The sequence below is a fragment of the Balaenoptera borealis genome (assembly GCF_965194805.1).
Source record: "Balaenoptera borealis genome assembly, chromosome: 3".
Taxonomy (NCBI): domain Eukaryota; kingdom Metazoa; phylum Chordata; class Mammalia; order Artiodactyla; family Balaenopteridae; genus Balaenoptera; species Balaenoptera borealis.
Window position 1 is genome coordinate 31,445,962 of NC_138866.1, and position 21,405 is coordinate 31,467,366.

At 37.7% G+C, this 21,405-nt stretch overlaps 2 protein-coding genes and 1 long non-coding RNA gene across 3 annotated transcripts in view; 2 read left to right on the top strand and 1 right to left on the bottom strand.

Moving 5' to 3' along the window:
* The window catches only part of COX16 (cytochrome c oxidase assembly factor COX16), a 32,486-nt gene extending 23,270 nt beyond the window's left edge, over nt 1-9,216 (top strand). The window contains exons 3-4 of the mRNA XM_082384374.1: nt 5,577-5,639; nt 8,850-9,216. Coding sequence (XP_082240500.1) covers nt 5,577-5,639; nt 8,850-8,966 — 180 coding nt within the window. The 3' untranslated portion in view covers nt 8,967-9,216. The remainder of the gene's footprint in view (nt 1-5,576; nt 5,640-8,849) is intronic.
* SLC8A3 (solute carrier family 8 member A3) overlaps nt 5,665-21,405 on the top strand; it is a 270,004-nt gene continuing 254,263 nt past the window's right edge. The window contains exon 1 of the mRNA XM_082384328.1: nt 5,665-5,697. The gene's annotated coding sequence lies outside the window, so the exon portion shown is untranslated. The remainder of the gene's footprint in view (nt 5,698-21,405) is intronic.
* LOC309625203 lies at nt 18,321-21,005 on the bottom strand. The gene is made up of 2 exons (XR_014242386.1): nt 19,812-21,005; nt 18,321-19,491 (listed from the first exon to the last, which is right to left on the bottom strand). It is a non-coding gene; the product is annotated as an uncharacterized lncRNA (long non-coding RNA).

Genomic DNA, 21,405 nt, shown 5'->3' on the forward strand with positions numbered 1-21,405 from the left:
TGTAACAGTCTTTATTTTAAAGTCTATTTTGCCTTATATGAGTATTGCTATTTCAGCTTTCTTTTGATTTCCATTTGCATGGAATACCTTTTTCCATCCCCTCACTTTCAGTATGTATGTGTCCCTAGGTCTGAAGTGGGTTTCTTGTAAGCAGCATATATTCGGGTCTTGTTTTTGTATCCATTCAGCCAGTGTATGTCTTTTGGTTGGAGCATTTAATCCGTTTACATTTAAGGTGATTATTGATATGTAAATTGCTATTGCCATTTTCTTAATTGTTTGGGGTTTGTTTTTGTAGGTCTTTTTTCTTCCCTTCCTCTTTTGTTCTCTTGTGCTTTGATGGTCATCTTTATTGTTCTGTTTGGGTTGCCTTATCTTTTTTGTGTGTGTATCTATTATAGTTTTGGGGTTTGCTGTTCCCATGAGGGTTTTTTGTTTTTGTCTTTAATTAATTAATTAATTTATTTATTTTTGGCTTCATTGGTTCTTTGTTGCTGCGCATGGGCTTTATCTAGTTTTGGCCATTGGGGGCTACTCTTTGTTGTGGTGTGCAGGCTTTTCATTGCGGTGGCTTCTCTTGTTGCGGAGCACAGGCTCTAGGTGCACAGGCTTCAGTAGTTGTGGCTTGTGGGCTCTAGAGCACAGGCTCAGTAATTTTGGCACATGGGCTTAATTTCTCTGTGGAATGTGGGATCTTCCCAGACCGGGGCTTGAACCCATGTCCTCTGCATTGGCAGGTGGATTTTTAATCACCCTGCCACCAGGGAAATCCCTGCTGTGAGGTTTTGATATAGCAGTCTATGTAGGTACAAGGTTGTTTTAACTTTCTCGTTTCTTTCCCATCTAGAGAAGTTCCTTTAGCATTTGTTGCAGAGCTGGTCTGGTGGTGCTGAATTAATTCTCTTAGCTTTTGCTTGTCTGTGAAGTGTTTTTTTTTTTTTTTAATTGGGGTATAGTTGTTTTACAATGTTGTGTTTCTTCTCTACAGCAAAGTGGAGTTTCCTGTGCTATACAACAGGTTCTCATTAGTTATCTATTTTATACATATTAGTGTATATATGTCAGTCCCAATCTCCCAATTCATCCCACCCGCCCTTTCCCCTCTTGATGTCCATACTTTTGTTCTCTACCTCTGTGTCTCTATTTCTGCCTTGCAAACCGGTTCATCTGTAACATTTTTGTAGATTCCACAAATATGCATTAATTTACAATATTTGTTTTTCTTCTTCTGACTTACTTCACTCTGTATGACAGTGTCTAGGTCCATCCACATCTCTACAAATGACCCAATTTCATTCATTTTTATGGCTGAGTAATATTCCATTGTATATATGTACCACATCTTCTTTATCCATTTGTCTGTCAATGAATATTTAGGTTGCTTCCATGACCTGGCTATTGTAAATAGTGCTGCAGTGAACATTGGGGTGTGTGAAGCTTTTGATTTCTCCATCAAATCTGAATGAGAGGCTTGCTGGGTAGAGTATTCTTGGTCGTAGGTTCTTCCCTTTCATCACTCTAAATACAGTATATTGTGCTACTCCCTTCTGGCCTGCAGAGTTTCTGCTGAGAAATCAGCTGATAACCTTATGGGAGTTCCCTTGTATGTTATTTGTTGTTTTTCCCTTGTTACTTTTAATGTTTTTTCTTTGTCTTTAGTATTTGTCAATTTGATTACTAGGAGTCTTGGCGTGTTCCTCCCTGGGTTTATGTGCCTGGGACTCTCTGTGCTTCCTGGACTTGGATGACTGTGTGAAGTTTTCAGCTATTATCTCTTCAAATATTTTCTCAGGTCCTTTCTCTCTTCTCCTTCTGGGACCCCTATAATGGGAATGTTGGTGCATTTAAGAGGTCCCTTAGACTGTCTACATTTCTTTTCATTCTATTTTCTTTATTATATTCCATGGCAATGATTTCTACCATTCTGTCTTTCAGGTCACTTATCTGTTCTTCTGACTCACTTATTGTACGATTGATTCCTTCTAATGTATTTTTCATTTCAGTTATCATATTGTTCATCTCTGTTTGTTCTTAATTCTTCTAGGTCTTTGTTAAACATTTCTTGCATCTTCTTAATCCTTGCCTCTATTCTTTTTCTGAGATCTTGGATCATCTTCACTATCATTATTCTGAATTCTTTTTCTAGTAGGTTGGCTATCTCCACTCCACTTAATTTTTCTTCTGGGGTTTCGTTTTGTTCCTTCATCTGGGACATATTCCTTTGCCTTCTCGTTTTGACTAAATTTCTGTGAATGCAGTTTCCATTCCACAGGCTGCAGGATTGTAGTTCTTGCTTCTGTTGTCTGCCCTCTGTGGATGAGGCTGTCTAAGAGGCTTGTGCAGGGTTCCTGATGGGAGGGACTGGTTCCCAGTGGTGGGGAGCTGGGTCTTGTCCCTCTGGTGGGCAGGGCTGTGCTCAGGGAGACTTTAAGCCACTTGTGTGCTGATGGGCAGGGCTGTGTTCCCGTGCCATTGGTTATTTGGCCTGAAGTGATCCAGCACTGGAGCCTACAGGCTGTTTGGTAGGGCTAATGGTGGCCTTTGGGAGGGCTCATGCCAATGAGTAGTTCCCAGAACTGCTGCTGCTAGTGTCTTTGTCCCTGCACTGAGCCACAGACACCCCCTGCCTCCCCAGGAGACCCTCCAATGCTAGCAGGTAGGTCTGGCCCAGTCTCTTCTGGGGTCACTGCTTTTTTCCTCTGGGTCCTGGTACCCTCAAGACTTTATGCGTGCCCTCCAAGAGTGGAGTTCCTGTTTTTCCCAGACCTGTGGAAGTCCTGCGATCAAACCCCATCAGCCTTCAAAGCCAGATTCTCTGGGGACTCCTTCTCACATTGCCAGATGCCCAGGCTGGAAAGCCTGACTTGGGGCTCAGAATTTTCACTCCTGTGGGATTTTCCAGTTTGTGGGTCACCCATCTGATGGGTAAGGGGTTTGATTTTATCACGATTGTGCCCCATCCTACCATCTTGTTGTGGCTTCTTTGTCTTTGGACGTAGGGTATCATTTTTAGTAGGTTCCAGTGTTTTTTTGTCGATGGTTATTCTGCAGTAGTTATGATTTTGGCATTTTTGTAAGAAGGGGTGAGCTCACGTCCTTCCACTCTGCCATCTTGAGCTAATCTGAACTAAGTGGGTTTAGATAGAAAGGAATGAAAATGTCATTATGTGTGTGAAATGTTCTCTACCAAGAAATTTTATACACAAGAAGATTAAACTTATTAGAATGAATAAGATCATGCAACAGATGACTCTTCACTTGTAAATACTTTGTAATTTTTAGTTTGATTTCTTCTCTAACATGTTAATGTATTTCAAAACGTTTTCAGCTTCCATATATGTGGATTCTTTCTGCAGTTATCTTTTTGCTATTGATTTTAAATGTTATCGATTGTAGTCATTGAGTATGTTATGTATGACGATTTTTATATGTGAATTTGCCTAGTTTTCCATTATGCCCTATAATAAGTTTAATTTTTATTAATATTTTTTGTGTGTTTGAGGAGAAAATAGCAATCCAAATTTGCTGGGCTCAAAATTCTATATATATCTATTAGAAAGAACTTGTTAATCATTTTACTCATCTTCAGTAATCTTATTTATAATCTGCTTGATCAGTTAGTTTCTGGGAGAGGTATGTTAAGCTCCTTTAGGTTGTTTTTTGTATTTATTTCTTAAATTTTTATCCATTTTGCTGCATAAATTTCAAACCAATATAGTCACATAATATTTAATAATTCTAACATTTTCTTTTAAAATTGTTCCATTTTCCAATATTGAATTTTCTTTTTTTTGGCCGTGCCTCATGCATGAAGGATCCTAGTTCCCCAGTCAGGGATCAAACCCACGCATTGCGCAGAGTCCTAACCATTGGACCACCAGGGAAGTCCTAAATGTTCCTTTCTGATGCTGTTTGCCTTGAATTCTGTTTTGTCCATTAAAAATATTGTTATGTATTGATCCTCCTGCCCCCACCAGTTTTGTGTGTGTGTGTGTGTGTGTGTGTGTGTAGTGTATCATTTTTTGTAACCTCTGCCTTCAACCTTGTGTTTTCATTCTTTTTTTTTTAAGTGCATTTTTTGTAAGTAATATGTAACTGGATTTCTAAAAATATCAGTCAGAAAATCTTTATTAGTTAATAGACGAGTTCAGCAGTTACTGAGATTGTTGATATGTTTGTATGTATTTCCACCACTCAAAATACTGATTGAGAAAAACCCAATCAAGTAGAAGCCGAGGAAGAAGAGAGAAAATAGTCAAAATAAAACTGAGATTCAAAGTAATTCTTTTAATATCAACATTGTAGATATAATTTTATTTTATTTTAGCGTTTTAAGTTGCTGATGAACAGTCTTTTTTCTAATCCTCATCTCTTTGTAAGTAAGCTGTCTTTTCACTCTTTACTTTTGAGATTTTCTTAATATCTTTCTTAATATTTATGCTTAATATCCTAAGGCTTTACTATTAGTTGATTGAGAGTGGGCTGTCTTTGTTTTGTTGTGGTTATTTTAAAATTTTATTTATTTACTTATTTTGGCTGCACCTCATGGCTTATAGGGTCTTAGGTCCCTGACCAGGGATCGAACCTCAGCCCACAACAGTGAAATCAATGAATCTTAACCACTGGATCACCAGGGAATTCCTGTTGTGATTATTTTTTATTGTGCTCTTTCAGTCTGAGGAATCATGTATTTTTAATATATTATTCATTAATTATTGATTAGTTATTGCCCTTCCTCCATTCTCTTTATTCTGTAATTCTGAAACCCCTAATAGACCTATTTGGGATCTAGCTTTTATAATATGCCTTTTCTTTCATTTATCCCATCTGTTTGTGCATCATTCTAGTGGAATCCTCAGGTTGTGTTTCTTGTGTACTACTTTGGTCTTAAGCTGTGTTTAGTCATTATTCAGCTATTCCACTGAATTTAATTTGGGTTTTGTTGGTGGTGATGGTTGTTAATTAATTTCAGCAATCACATTCTTCTTTCCTAAAGACTTTGCTATACACAGGTAACATGGCATCAGTTTCTGTTTACCACTATGGAATCCTGTCTAATTTCTTCATAGCTAACTTCTTAATTTCTGGTATATATAAAGTGTTCTTTTTTGTTTTCAAGAGCAGTGTTATATTTATTAGTATTTTTGTAATGATTCTATGTAATAACATAATTTAGTGTAGTGGTTAATAGCATAGACTCTGGAGGCAGAGGGCCAAGATTCAAAGCCAAGTTCTGCCTCTTTGACAAATTATTCAAACTACCTGTATTCCATTATCCTTACTTTGATCATAATACTAATACTTATGTCATAGGATTTTTTGAGGATTAAAGGAGGTAATAAATGTCAAAATACGTGGCATATACCAAGTCCTCAGTAAATATTAGCTGCTATTAGCTGTAGTAGTGGTGGTAGTACTATATTAGTTATCATTATGCAATCGGATGGTTTGTGGAGATTTTCCCATGTTTTTGTAATCTGCCATGCCATCCCAGCCATGCCTTATATTACTTTTTAAAATTGAAAATGGGATCTAACAGACTTAAATAACTTATGGCTACTCTTTCTTTTCTACAGATTGATCCTGAGTTAGAAAAAAAACTGAAAATGAATAAAGTGTCATTGGAATCAGAGTATGAGGTACAGTATGCTAATGTAGCAATCTTCCTTGTCAGTGACTGGTTCTGTCTGCTTTAAGGTAAATTCAAGTTATTATCAATACAGGAAAAAATATTTACCTTAAATATATGTTATTGGAACAACTATGTAGTCATTTGAAAAGAAAATAAAGATGGATCTATATTTCATATCCATATTCTAGATGGATCAAGAATTTAAAAATAAAAAACAAAAGGCTAAAAGTACTAGGAGTAAACAATGAAGATTCTTTTTAGTGGTCTTGAGTCAGAAAAGCCTATTTAAATATGATAGAAAACCCAGAAGCTTTAAAAGTAAAGATTGCAGAATTCATACATAAAAATTCAAAAGTTCAACCTAAAAAAAAAATAGTGTATATAAAGTTACTAGTTAAATGTGAAATTCTAAAAATATTGTTTATCTTAACATGATGAATTAATTTATTTAAATATGAAGAGCAAATCAGTATGGAAAATTTCAACAGCTCAGTTGATCAGTAGGAACATGGGCAGAACATGTAATGAGTTCAGAGACAAGGAAATAAATATCATTTTTAAACAGATAAAGAGATGCTCAACTTATAATGGGAATGTTAATTAAAATTATAACGAGGTGTCATTTTCCACCTATCTTATTAATGAAATCAAAGAGCTTAATAGCATGTTTTATTATAGGATGTAGAGAGAGAGGGTGTTCTCCATCTCTGATCATATTTTCCCATTTCTTTTCATGTTTGGTCATTTTTGATTGAAAGGTGGACATTGTGAATAATATACATTGAAGAGACGTGTGAAGAGTGTTGATTCTCATTTTAGCAGTTCAATCATTGGCTGATCATTTTGAGCTTGATTTTATGCTTTGTAAGGGAGGATCTGTGGAAAGGTTTTGATGTTTCCTAAACCCCTCAAACTTTGTGGCATTCAGTCTCCAAATTGTTTACCCAGAGGATCTTGTCAGAGCTTAAGACTAGACCACTTTTTTGTTGTGGTTGTTTGTTTTTGTTTTATTGTTGTTGTTTTTTAGTTTAGTTTGAGACTGGACCACTTTTGCATGAAGTTGTTCTGCCAACCTTGCATCCCATTTAAGAATTATTCTCAAATTCTCTTGAGCATATAGGTCTTATGTTATCTGAGTGAAGGCCATTATTCTTTCTTAAAACCTTTTTATAACTTTGTATCATTTCATAACTATACTTGAAAATAATTTACTCTGTTCTTGAACACTAAATTAGTAGAATTTTGTTCATCTATGTAGATTTAGTAAACTCCTGGTAAAACCATAAGTGAAATTTAGAGAATGGTTCATTCACTATTTCCCCATTATCTTGTCAAAACCTCTAATTTGCTACTTCTCAGTATATAGCTATGGAGGGTTTGTCTGGGAGTGGACGTTCCTTAAAGTTCTTTTAGAAGCCGTAGAGTTTGAGAGCTGAAGAAATCATATAGACCATTTGGTCTAGCCTTTTCATTATTACTTTTGAGAGAATTAGTGCCCAGATGGCTCAAATCACTAGCCCAGGGTTATATAGCTTGTTAGTAAAAGAGTAATGCTTGGTATCCAAGTGTCAAGGTAAATTGATGTCATTTTCCCTGTCTCTGAATAAAAGCTATCCTGTGTTCTCTGTGTTTCTTTTTCTATCTTGTTCACTTAATTATTCCAGAATAAACAAAGCAGATATATGAAAGTTACTGTCAGAGTGGTGTCAGAAGGGTAAAGAAAGGTTTATGTTCTTCCCTTTTTTCCTATTTTCATTCCTGTGCTTGAGAGACACTTCACACTAACAAAAGATATGGTGATCCAATCTGTGGTTGAAGCTAGTTTTTATTGCCCCAAAAGAGCTTTGCTCATGGCAGCTATGGGGAATATCTTTTCATTCTTAAGCCCAGGCTCATTTCTTAGGTGCAGAACAAATCATCTTGGTCTCTATTCCTTCTAGCAGACTCCAGAGTCTCCACTTTTGTTCTCTTCATTTACTGCCATCACCCATGTTAACCCATGCTAGTCATTATTATGCTGGATTAGTGTTCGGACCTGGAGTTTTGTTTTCCCAGCTTCTTCCCTTTCTTTGTGCTCTCAAAAATAAAACATGTACATTATTCAAGAAATGCAAGTTAAAACTACAATGAGGTACCACCTCACAGAGGTCAGAATGGCCATCATTAAAAAAATCTACAAATAACAAATGCTGAAGAGGGTTTAGGGAAAAAATAACCCTTGTACACTGTTGGTGGGAATGTAAATTGGTGTAGCCACTATGGAAGACAGTATGGAGGTTCCACAAAAAACTAAAAATAGAGTTGCCATATGATCCAGCATTCCTGAGCATATATCTGGAGAAAACTATAATTCTAAAAGATACATGCACCCCTATGTTCATAGCAGCACTATTCACAATAGCCAAGAAATGGAAACAACCTAAATGTCCATCAACAGATGAATAGATAAAGAAGATGTGGTACATACTAATATATACAATGGAATACTACTCAATCATAAAGAAGAATGAAATAATGCCATTTGCAGCAACATGGATGGACCTAGAGGTTATCATACTAAGTGAAGTAAATCAGAAAGAGAAAGACAAATACCATATGATATCACTTATTATGGTATCTAAAATATGATGCAAATGAGCACATCTACAAAACAGAAACAGACTCACAGACATAGAGAACAGACTCGTGGTGGCCAGGGGGGAGCATGGGGGAGGGATGGATTGGGAGTTTTTGATTAGCAGCTGCAAACTATTATATATAGAATGGATAAACAACCAGGTCCTACTGTATAGCACAGGGAACTATATTTAGTATTTTGTGATAAATCATAATGGAAAAGAATATATGTGTATATGTACATATATATGTATAACCGAATCACTTTGCTGTATAGCAGAAATTAACACAACATTGTAAATCAACTATAATTTAATAAAATAAATTTTTAAAAGATACAGACTTTTTCTGTTTTAATAGTTTAATTCTGATGAGGGGAAAGATAGGCAGTAACATCAATAGGAAGTAAGAAAAATTTTAAGTCCTAAGAAATATGCCATTTCTTTAATTATTAAGCTTGATATGCAGTTATTTACTAGAATTATAAGTGAGGGCCTATTGAATTCTTTCTACTTATTTATTCATTCATTCACTGAGGTACTAGTCAAACCCACAGGGCTCCTATACTAATATTTATCCTCTAATATTTGTGGCTCTATAGAAAATAAAGGACTCTGCTTTTGATGACTGGAAGAATATTCGAGGACCCAGGCCTTGGGAAGATCCTGACCTCCTCCAACGACAAAATCCAGAAATCCGTAACACTAAGACAACTTGACTATGCTGATTCTTTTTTTTTTTTTTTAATAAAAATGTTATCAACTGGAATTCCCACCACATACTCCTATCCATTGGAAAGAAAATTCCAGACCTGCCGAAGCCTGGATTGGAGTAATTTGATGATAAGTACTCTTGATAAAAAGTTAAGTACAGGTTTCTATACTTCCCAACTCTTTTATTTGCAAATGAAAGTAACAATGTTGACCACATATATTTTTTACTGCTCAATAAAAATGTGAATACTGCCACTTAAAGAATTTCATTTATTCTACTCCCAGGTACCCACCCATATTCTTTTCCCCCAGCCAGTAGGGCAATCTGATTCCTAATGAGAATTATAGGTCTGGGTCCAAATTTTCACAGTAACATCAAGCAGGATTTTATGTCAGACCTATGTGGAAAATAATGTTGATCAGTCTGGTAAGAGTCTTGGTTTTATTTGTAATACCTCACATGTCAGGCTAATCAGTCTCCAAAGCATCACCTGATGATGGTGTTGATACCATTAAAATGCGTTAAGAAAGTTTTATTGCTCCAAGTTAAAGCAAAAATCATGAGGTCATAACTTCCATCCTAATATACAAAAAAAAAAAAAAAAAAGAAATAAAAATGCTGAAAAACTGAAAATCAGTATGCTTTGATCCATGAGAGAACTGAGGTACAGGACAAAACCATCACCCTGAAAACTTGAGACACAGAGAAATATAGAAAATCACAGTTTACCTGGAGGAGAAAACACCTGGAAACCACTTCTGGGCCCAGCATCAGATAAGAATACCTAAAGGGTAATTCACTAATTATTAGAGACTGAGCATGGACTAACCTGAGAGATAAAAACTCCTGGAGACCAGGCCAGGGACACACTTTTACTTCCTGGAACCCCACCAAGTTCTCACAGTGAATGTCAGAGAAAAGTCTTGTTCTTCTAACAAGGCGAGGGGAAAGTAACCATTTTGAAATGTGCCCTCCAAATTCTGTACTTAACAAAAGCCTGGTCTCAAAGGAAACTGTTTTGTTAGAGCTTAATTATACTGGCTTTTACCAGAGCCTAAACAACTGGCATAAGGGAAATACCCAACTCTGTCTCCCTCTAGCCTTTCTGTCTCATCTAAATGGAGGAAGAGGGGTGGGGAGTAAGACTGAGAAGCAGTTGTGCAGGTCACATACCAGGATCCCATGATCACTAAAAGAGTAAGATCTAATCAAAAGAGTATAGAAGGTTCCCCTCACTTTCCACATTACTGCCACATCGCCAAAGGCCCACTCACTGGAGTTTCTTTTACTCAGTCCAACTGGGTATCATGTCCAACTTTCCACAACAACAACAAAAACTACAAGGCATACTAAAAGACAAAAAGTACAGTTTGAAAAGACAAACTAAGCAAGAGAATCAGATTCCTATATGGCAGGGATTGGAATCATCATACTGAGAATTTAAAATAAGTATGGTTAGTATGCTTAGAGCTCTAATGAAAAAAGTACACAGTATGCATGGACAGTTGGGTAATGTAAGCAGAGAGAAGGAAGTTCTAAGGAATCATAAGGATATCAATATAACAGAAATGAAGAATGCTTTGCTGTAGTCATCAGTAGAGTAGATATGGTTGAGGGAGGGAGAAAAAGGAGGGGGAAGGATACATATACCATGTTAACACTAATCAAAAGAAAGCTGGAGTAGCTATTTAATTCAGGCAAAGTAGGAAAGTTAAAATTTAAAGCAAGGAAAATTATCAGGGTTAAAGAGGGAGCATTACATAGTGATAAATGAGTCAATTCTCTAAGAAGACAACAATCTTTAATGTGTTTGTACCTAATGACAGAGCAGCAAAATACATGAAGCAAAAACTGACAAAACTGCAAAGACTAATAGAAGAATCCACTATTATTGTTGGAGATTTCAACTGCCCTCTGTCAGAAATGGATATATCCAGCAGTCAGAAAATCAGTAAGAACATAGTTGAACTCAAAAGTAGCATCAATCAACTGGTCTAGTTGAAATCTCTAGAATACCTCATCCAACAACAACAGAATACACTCTTCTCAAACTCACACATAACATTTATCAAGACAACATTCTTCGTCATAAAACACACCTTAACAAATTTTAAAAGAACAGAAATTATACAAAGTGTACTCTCAAACAACAATGAAATTAAATTAGAAGTCAGTAACAGAAAGCTACTTGGAAAATCCCAAATACTTGGAGATGAATCAGTACACTTCTAAATAACACATGTCAAAGAAGTCTATAAAGAAACTTAAAATATTTTGAGCTAAATGAAGTTGAAAATACAACTTATCAAAGTTTGTTGGGTGCAGCAAAAGCAGTGCTTTGAGGGAAATTAGAAGCATTGAATACATATATTAGGAAAAAAATCTAACAATCTAAGCTTCTAATTTAGGAAACAAGAAAAAGAAGCACCACTTAAATTCAAAGCAAGCAGAAGAAAAGAAATAATAAATTAGAGCTGAAATCTGTAGAGAAGATCAACAAAACCAAAACCTGGTTCTTTAAAAAGATCAATACAATTGATAAACCTCTAGCCAGACTAAGAAAAAAAAGAGAGAAGTCACAAATTACTAATACCAGAAATAAAAGAGGGACCATCACTACTGGCTCTGTAACAACACTAAAGAATAATAAAGGAATATTATGAACAAATTTATGCCCACAAATTTGATAACCTAGATAAAATGGATCAATTCCATTACCTTTCAATTACTTGAAAGACACAATCTGCCAAAACTCACACAAGAAGAAATAGGTAATCTGAATAAGCCCATATCTTTTAAAGAAATTGAATCAATAATTAACCTTCCAAAACAGAAGGCACCAAACACAGATGAGTTCAGTGGTGAATTCTACCAAATATTTAAGAAAGAACTTATACCAGTTCTCTTCAACCTCTTCCAGGAAATACAGGCAGAGGAAATACTTCCTAACTCATTCTCTGAGGTCCGCATTATCATAATACCAAAAGCAAACAAAGACATTGCAAGAAAGTAAAACCATAGACCAATATCACTCATGAAGATAGTTGCAAAAATCCTCAAGAAATTATTAGCAAGTCAAATCCAACAATGTATAAAAACAATTATACACCACAACCAAGTGGGATTTATCCCATGTGTACCTGGGGTGGTATAGAAGGCTGGTTTAACATTCAAAAATCAATTACTGTAATCCATCACATCAACGGGCTAAAGAAGAAAAATCATATGATCATATAAATACATGCAGAAAAAGCATTTGACAAACTCCAACACCAATTCATGATAAAAGCTCTCAGCAAACTAAGAATGAAGGGGAGCTTCTTCAAACGGATAAAGAACATCTACAAAAAATCTACAGCTGACATTATATTTAATGGTGAAAAACTAGATGCTTTCTCAGTAAGATCAGGAACAATACACAATGTCCTCTCTCATCACTCCTATTTAACATCATATGGAAAGTTCTAGCTAATACAGTAAGACAAGAAAATAAAAGGTATGTAGATTAGAAAGGAAGAAGTAAATGTCTTTGTTAACAGGTGACATGGAGAATATCTTGGAGAATCAACAAAAACAACCTGGAACAAATAAGAAATTACAACAAGGATGCAGAATACATGGTTAATATACAAAAGTCAATCACTTTCCTATATGCCAGCAATGAACAACTGGAATTTGAAATTAAAAGCAGTTTCATTTATTAGCATAAAACAACCCTTTGGTATAACTAACAAAACATGTACAAGATCTAAATGAAGAAAACTACAAACCCTCTGATGAAAGAGATCCAGGAATATTTAAATAAATGGAGTGATATGCCATGTTCATGGATAGGAGGACTCAATATTAAGATGCCAGTTCTTGGGACCTTCCTGGTGGTGCAGTGGTTAAGAATCCTCCTGCCAATGCAGGGGACACAGGTTCGATCCCTGGTCCGGGAAGATACCACATGGTGCGGAGCAACTAAGCCCAGGCACCACAACTACTGAGCCTGCGCTCTAGAGCCCGTGAGCCACAACTACTGAGCCCACGTGCCACAACTACTGAAGGCCATGTGCCTAGAGCCTGTACTCAGCAACAAGAGAAGCCACCGCAATGAGAAGCACACACACCGCAACGAAGAGTAGCACCCACTTGCTGCAACTAGAGAAAGCCTGCGTGCAGCAATGAAGACCCAATGCAGCCAAAAATAAATTAATTAAGTAATTAAAAAAAAATACCAGTTCTTCACAATCTGATCTATAGGGTCAATGTAATCCCTGTCAAAATTCTAGTAAGTTATTTTGTGGATATAAACAAACTTATTCTAAAATTTCATGGAAAGAATCATATACGATGAGAACGATTCATCAAATAGAGAACACTGATAAAGAATTAGAAATTACAAAATAGAAACAAATGGAAATTATGGAGTTGAAAAACTCAATGACCAAGATGAAAAATTCACTAGAGAGGGAAAACAGTAGTTTTGAGTATAGAAGAAAGATTTGAGTAACATGAAGACAAATTGATTATGAAATCTGAAACACAGAAAGAAGAAAGATAATCTAGATAAGATATAACAATTATAAAACATATATACAACTAACAACATAGCCCAGTAATACAGGAAGCCAAAAAGACAACTTAGAAAAAGGCAACTCTACAATAATAGTTGGAGACTTCAATACCCTACTTTCAATAATGGATAGAACAACTAAGCAGAAGATCAAGTAAATAGAAGACTTGAAGAACACTGTAAGCCAGCTAAACTTGACAGATATCTATGGCTCGCTCTACCTGACAACAGCAGAATCCGTATTCTCAAGTGTACCTGGAACATTCTCCAGGATAGACCTTATGCCTGGCCATAAAACAAGCCTCAATAAATTTAAAAGGATTTCAATCATACAACATCCTGGGACTATAATGGAACTAAATTAGAAATCAACCATAAAGGAAATGTTGGAAATTTGCAAGTATCTGAAACTTAAATGTAATTAAATGTCCAACTGGCCATTTGAGAAGAAGTCACAAGGGAAATGAGAAATACTTTGAGATGAATTACAATAAAGACACAACATACCAAAACTATGGGATGCATCTAAACAGTACTTAGAAGGAAATGCATAGCTGTAAACACCCATATTACAAAAGAAAATTAAAAAGATCTCAAATTTAGTAACCTAACTTTCTACCTTAACATATTTGAAAAAGAAGAGCAACAAAACAGAAGCAAAAAACTAAAAGCAGAAGAAAGTAAATAATAAAGATTATAACAGAAGTAAATGAAAGAGAATAGAAAAACAACAGAAACCAATCAAACCAAAAGTTGTGTTTTTTTAGTCTTTACATAAAAAAAAGACTCAAATTGTTCACATCAAAAATGAAAAAGGGGACATTACTAGCAGCCTTACAGAAATTTTTAAAAAAGAACTATAAGGGAATGTGTTATGAACAATTCTATGCCAATAGGTTAAATAATTTAGATTAAATAAATGAATTTTAGAAAGATGCAAATTATCAAAACTGACTTAAGAAGAAATATAAATCTGAATATACCTATACCAAATAAAGAAACTGAATTAGTATTTAAAAAATACCCACAAAGAAAAGCCCAGACCCAAATATCTTCATTGACGAATAATACCAAATATTCAAGAGAAGAATTAATACCAATTATTCACAAACTTTAGCACCAAGAAAGAAGAGGACAGAACACTTCCCAACTCATTCTATGAAACTGGTATCATCCTGATACAAAAAACAGGAAAAGACATTATAAGAAAGTTACACTCCAATATCTTTTATGAATGTAGATGTAAAAATCCTCAAAAAAATACGAGCAAACTGAATCCAGTAATGTATAGAAAGGATTATACATCATGATCAAGTGAGGTTTATCTCAGGAATGCAATATTGATTTAATATTTTTAAATTATGTAAGAGACATTCAATAGAATTGACAAAAACCACATGATCATATCAAGATGCAGAAAAACACTTGACAAAATTCAACACGTCTTATGATAAAAAATACTCAGCAAACTAGGAATAGAAAGAAACATTTTCAAACTCACAAAAGGCATCTACAAAAAAACCAAACAAATAAAAACAAAACAAAGCAGAAAAACCCCTCACAGCTAACATGTTTAATAGCAAAGAATAAGTGCTATCCCCCAAAGATCAGAAAGAAGACAAGAATGTATGCTGTCACCACTACTATTCAACACTGAGCTGTAGGTTTTAGCCAGGACAATTAGGAGGGGAAAAAATAAAGTAAAAAGCATCCAGATTGGAAAGGAAGAAGTAAAGCTATCTCTGTTTGCAGATGACATGATCTTGTATATAGACCATTTTAAGGCATTCACTAAAAATTATTATAACTGATAAATGAGTTCAGCACTCATATGAGTATAGGACACTTCTAGGGTGGCATTAGGATTTGGTAAGACTGTAAACCTCAAGGGCAGAGAATGTTTAAGTATCCTGTCCTATCTCCTCTTCTCTCTCCTCTCTCCACCACAATACCAAAGACAATGCTTTCAGAGCTGACCTGATGTGCAAGTTCTTTTTCCTTGTAAGGTCTTGCCAAGCTCCTGGTAAGGAATGAATATACCGATTTAAGACAGTAAGCCTTTGAGAATCCATGGGAGCATTTCAATTTATAGTTGACTGGTTATGTTCTATCATTGTCTTTGAGTTCTCCACTCTAAAGAAAACTCAGCTTTCTGACACAAAGTATTAGTAACCAATGTAAAATTTACTGAAGATTTCATAAAGAAGAGAATGTTTACACTGCATACCATACAACGAGTAACAAAAAATACACTTACTAAATTTCTGGTTCCCACAGAGTCCGTCATGGGTACCGTATCCTCTTCTCACTTAGCCATTTCCCTCTGTAGGGCCCAGCCTTGATGGATCCTGTCTTTTCTCTTTCTGGATCTTCTTTTGCTCTGCCTCCCAGCTCATTCCCTTCTCCCCATCCCACTTCAAACTCATGACTCTCATGCACACAGCAAGTTAGCTTTTCCCCATTTCCTGCAAACCAGCACACCCATTCCCAGAAGTTCATTCTGCCACAGGGAACCAGTGAGGAATCATAGTGAGGAACGTTATATTCTATAAATTAAATACACAAGTATTATCTTGGAAAGATGATCTACTTGGTGCCTCAGTTTCCTCTTGTGGAAAATGGGAATAATAATCACAGTAGAGACATCATGGAGTTGATGGGAGCTAACTGATGTCAAGCTAATGATGCCAATATTATACATAGAGAAAGCTCTCTACAGATGTTAGCTGTTATTAAATAGGAAGGAATTGTTAGTAACAACAAAAATTCCTATCAAAATGTCACATCAAGGATAGTATTTTAACAGCATTGCTCAGTAGTCTATTAAATTAATAACAAACTTTCTGTGTTTTTTCTCAAATCTTGTTTTATATAATAAATGCTTTTTATATTAAAATTGATTGTTGAAATAAAGGTTTAGAAGGAAAATTTAAAAGAAAAAAAGGAAAGATCTATCTTAATAATCTTGTCCCTTCTGTAGACCGCAAAGTTCAGTGGGAAAGCATGCAAACTGATAGACCTGAATTGGAATCTTGGCTCTGTCAGTTTGTCAGATTACAAACTGTGTACAAATCTTATACAGATTACATAACCCACTTGAGTCTCAGTTACCTTGTCTGTGAATTGGAGTTTTGTAGTTGTCGATGTCAATTAACCTAAGTGAGGTATGTAAGGAACTCAGGAAAGGGAACATAGGTGATAAAAGAGTGGCTATTATTATTGACCAGTAGCTGAAAAACAGTCTGTTTACAGATGATAGATATTCTATCCTAAATCACTGCTTCCGGTAATTGTTTCTAAAAAATTTCTCTGGTTTGTTTTCTGCCTTTTGACGCTTAAACAATATTTAACAGGCTGGAAGCGTCACCAAATGATAGAAGGAAGGTGGACAAAAGGTTTCTGAAATGGGATTTTCGATTTCCCCTAGACTGGGAAAGTGGAGACTAGAATTTGAGGGCAAAAGTGTTGAGAGGTATAAGTAGTCTGTGATGTTCCCAACAGAAATCATCCTGGTGTGGGAAAGCTTTGGAGTCACTGCCATCACCACTGGAGGGAGTGCTAAGACCACAGAGCACTGAATTTGGGGGTCCACCTCTTAAGTAAAGTCCAGCTCTGGTGCAGGGTGCACTCTCCAAAGGGGTCCCATAGTCATCAGTCCTGCCTTGTTCTCTCTCTCTGCATTGTCCCTTTACCTCCTGTGAGACCAGGAGACTCCAGACTGGGTGAATTGCCTTGGCTACCTCAGCTACCGCATCCTCCTTGTGTAGAGCTGCCTCTCCAAAGAGTGGCTGATGCCTGCAGCCCAGGAGAGCCGCATATACCCTGGATTCCGCAGCGAAACTACAGATGAGAACGTCTTCCACATCTGGTGCTTCTAGGAGGCGCCAACCACCTCTGTCTGAGCTGGGCTCTACTCTCTGTCTTTATCTATATCCTTCTGCTTTCACATTTCATGCTCACCTTTCTCCTATTCCTTCTTGGCTCCCCTCCCCTTGCCAAGGTGTATTAACCACAAGAAACCAGGGCTCCTTGGCATCAGATGCCTCTAGGAAGTCATGATCAAATCTTCCTGCTGGTCCTTGAACCTGCTGCTCCGCAAGCATACCGACACACATATAGGCACACGCACGCACACACAAGCGCACCAGCCAACCCCCTGCAGTGGGTGCCTGAGGGGGAAGAGGCCATCTGGGGCAGCAGCCCTGGGAGTTAGCTCTGAGGCCTGCCCTCAGTATACGTTACCAGTCTGTATCGTATCCCCAGTGGTGTGTTCACTCGTGTGCACTGGAGGGCCAATGTCCTTGCAAAGAGCATTTCCCTTGACCTGGGGAATCTCTTTTGGGCAAATCAAAGTTTTCCTCAGGCACTGGGAGAACAAGATAAGAAACTCCAAACCCTACGTTGGACACTGTCTGGGAGAAGACGCCCAACTTGCAGAAGTTCCAGCACTTCGCTAGCAAAGGTTCAGCAGTGAGGTTCTGTAAGGCTTATTTGGTGATTTTTTTACGGGAGGGGGCCTGAGTGAGCAGACTACTTATACTGGAGTATGACACTTTTCAAACACATGGGAAAAAATCTTGACAAAACCCTTGTAAAGGTGCCTACTCTTAACCAGTTCCTTGCATTTTACAACACTGTGAAGGCCTGAAGGGCAGCCTTCGCTCCCCTACCTGCTGCCTCCCTCATCCTTCCCCATCAAAGAAGGACAAGAAGCCACCACAGTTGTCACCCTTTTCCTCTTCTTCCTTTGCTATGCTCTGTTAATTGCTTTTACCATGAACTTTCTCTGAAGTTGTAGTATGTGAAGACGAGAGAGGCCTGTACAGATAGCCAAGCTATACCATCCCACGGGCTCAGGCCACTGTTTCTGATGCAGCCTTCAGAAAATACTATCTCCTACAGTCCACTAAAAAAAAAAAAAAAAAAAAAAAATCCGGGTTCTTCATCAATTTTCCCCAGCTAATAACTTCAGCTTTTCTGACAACTGGTACAGGGCCTACATTTATTAAAGTGTCAGAGAGTTAGAGAAGGTGAAAATGAGAAAGAAGCTTAAGATCACCCATCTTTGACACAGATCCTCACTTTTCAAAAAAGAGAGATGAGGCCACAGAAGAAAGGCGACGTGCCCAAGGTCACACAGCTGGTTAGTGGAAGATTCTGGACTGAAATTCAGTTACCCTGACTACCAGTTGAAGACAATCCTTCTGTTCACCCTCAGTTTAAAGAGTTGAGTGGGAAGCATTATGTTCTTCCCAAAGGTGATAAAGTCTGCATGTCTCTATTTGTGAATGTAGGTGAGGAAACAAGCCTCTGAGAGCTGGTGCAGTGTTTTTGGCATTTGTAACAATGCTAGGTGAACATGTGCTAAGAATGTTTATCGAATGAATGGATGGATGTGTGTGAACAAGGAGAAAGGCAGTGGCCGTACGCACAATATTACCTATGACTCCACAAAAACAGACAAGTTAGGGACACATAAATGTTAGGGAGAGTGTTTGTCCCCTGGGTACAAAGCCTGGGTGAGGGAGAGCGTATCTGTGTATAAGTGATGTCTGTAAGCACCAGGTGTGCAGAGAGTCCAGTGTGTGATCCCAGGATTAGCCTTAACCTCCTTGGGCTCCATTTCATTATCTTCCTGAACATAAGTGACTAGATTAGATCTCTAGGGATTGTCCCAGATCTGTGTCAGATCACAGACCTCAAGGAGGGAATGGATTTCATTTCACTGACATGTCTTGTGGTCTTGTGACACTGTGCTCTTGTGTGTGTGTGTGGGGGGGGGTAGGTGGGTGTCTTGCTGGAACTTGTAATGGGTAGAAAATGAGCATTTACCTCTCAACCTCCAACCCATCTGGCTCCACTCCCAAATCCCAAGCCCCAGTTACTTCATTTCATATCCCAGTCCATATCCAGTGAAATCAAAATCCTGTGACTATTTATTCTTTTACCTGTTATGGAAAATGTACCCCCCCTCAATGGAGCTGGTTTCTTTTTTTTTTTCAATTTTTTATTTATTATTTTATTTATTATTTTTATTTTTGGCTGTGTTGGGTCTTCATTTCTGTGTGAGGGCTTTCTCCAGTTGCGGCAAGTGGGGGCCACTCTTCATCACTATGCGCGGGCCTCTCACTATCGCGGCCTCCCTTGTTGCGGAGCACAGGCTCCAGACGCTCAGGCTCAGTAGTTGTGGCTCACGGACCCAGTTGCTCTGCGGCATGTGGGATCTTCCCAGACCAGGGCTCGAACCCATGTCCCCTGCATTGGCAGGCAGTTTCTCAACCACTGCGCCACCAGGGAAGCCCCCTGGTTTCTTAAATTACATTTCACGCTGCCATTCCCAGACCACCCACCATCACTCATGGCTATATCTGCCCCAAAGCTCCAGTGCTGCCGCATCAGGTAGACAACGAGGCGTAGGGGAGGGGACTGGGAAAATGAGTACCAGCGTAGAACAGTTCTTCTCTTTTGGAGACCAGTTCCTGGCACTTGACAAGTCAGAGGAGAGGAAGTCTCTGAAGGTTTGCTGGGCAAACTCTGCTGCCTGCCTTCAACATCTGAGAGCAGGCTTAGCTGTGATCCCTAGCACAAGGAACTGTAATACCATGACTGGAGGGCATCCCTGGTGCTGAGCCAAATTATACTTTGTTTCTCTAGAAATGAGAATTAGCCTGCGCTTAATTCCAATCTCTGTAACATAAAAATCAGGTGAATTAAAAGGTTATACACCCTGACTCACCATGATTTTCATTGAATTTTTGCCGGGAATGGGCTCATTTAAGTTCACTTTGATCTCATCCACTAATGGATATCAGATTTAAATTCAGGTTCCAGCCTCTTTGCTCAAATCAGTTTTATGGTACATTGCGATGCACAAAAGTACACCTGGGTAGTAGGGATTATGTTTCTGATAGGCACAATGGTTACACTGTGAAAATAAGTTCTATGAAGAAAAAAAATGCTAGGAATGGAAACATTTCATCTGAGGCTGGTCAGGATGAGGCTGACTTAAATACTGTCCCCAACTGTGGGAATTTTGCAAAGCAATTGCTGATCACTTTTTCTTTGTATCACCGTATGAGGTTAAGGAAAGGCACAAAACGCTTTATTGGCAGCAAAAGCATTAGAGATCCTGGACTGAATAAAATGTTAGGAAGTCACCAGTCAGGCAGATTGGGGGCTTCTACTACGGACAAATTCCAGCAGAGAAGAGATGGCAAAGGATTAATTAATGTGACAACTATTCATGGAGTGACTACTATGAGCCAGGCAACATTTCGAATGTCTCCCATTTCGAATACAACAATGTTAACAACAGAAGAAGATCCCTGCTCTCAGGGACCTGGTATTCTAGCAGCCAGATGTAGACATAATAAACATGTAAATAACTAAATTCTATGGTATGTTAGAAACTGATGAGTGTTATAGGGAAAAAAGTAAAGAAAGATGACAGAATTTGGGAATCTGTAGGGGGAAGGACAGCAGGTTAAAATTTTAAATAGGCTGCTCAGGGTAGGCCTCATTGAGAAGATGACATTTGAATAAACGTCTGAAGTAAGTAAGGAAATTGGTCATGTGCATATCTGGGTTAAGTGGATTCCAAGCAGAGGGAACAGCCAGCGCAAAGGTCCTGAATTGGGAGTGTGATTGGAGAAACATAGGAGGTAAGTAGTACTGAAGCCAAGTGATTCAGAGGGAGAGGACCAGGAGAGATGAAGTGAGAGGTAAAGGGAGGAAGAAGGGACAGGTCATAGGCTTTCTGGCTATTTTAAAGTCTTTGGCTTTTCTCTAAACGTAATGGTGAGCTGTTGGAGGGTTTTGAGCAGAAGAATGACATGATCTGACTTACATACAAGTATCTCTCTGCCTGCTGGGTTGAGGCATGCAT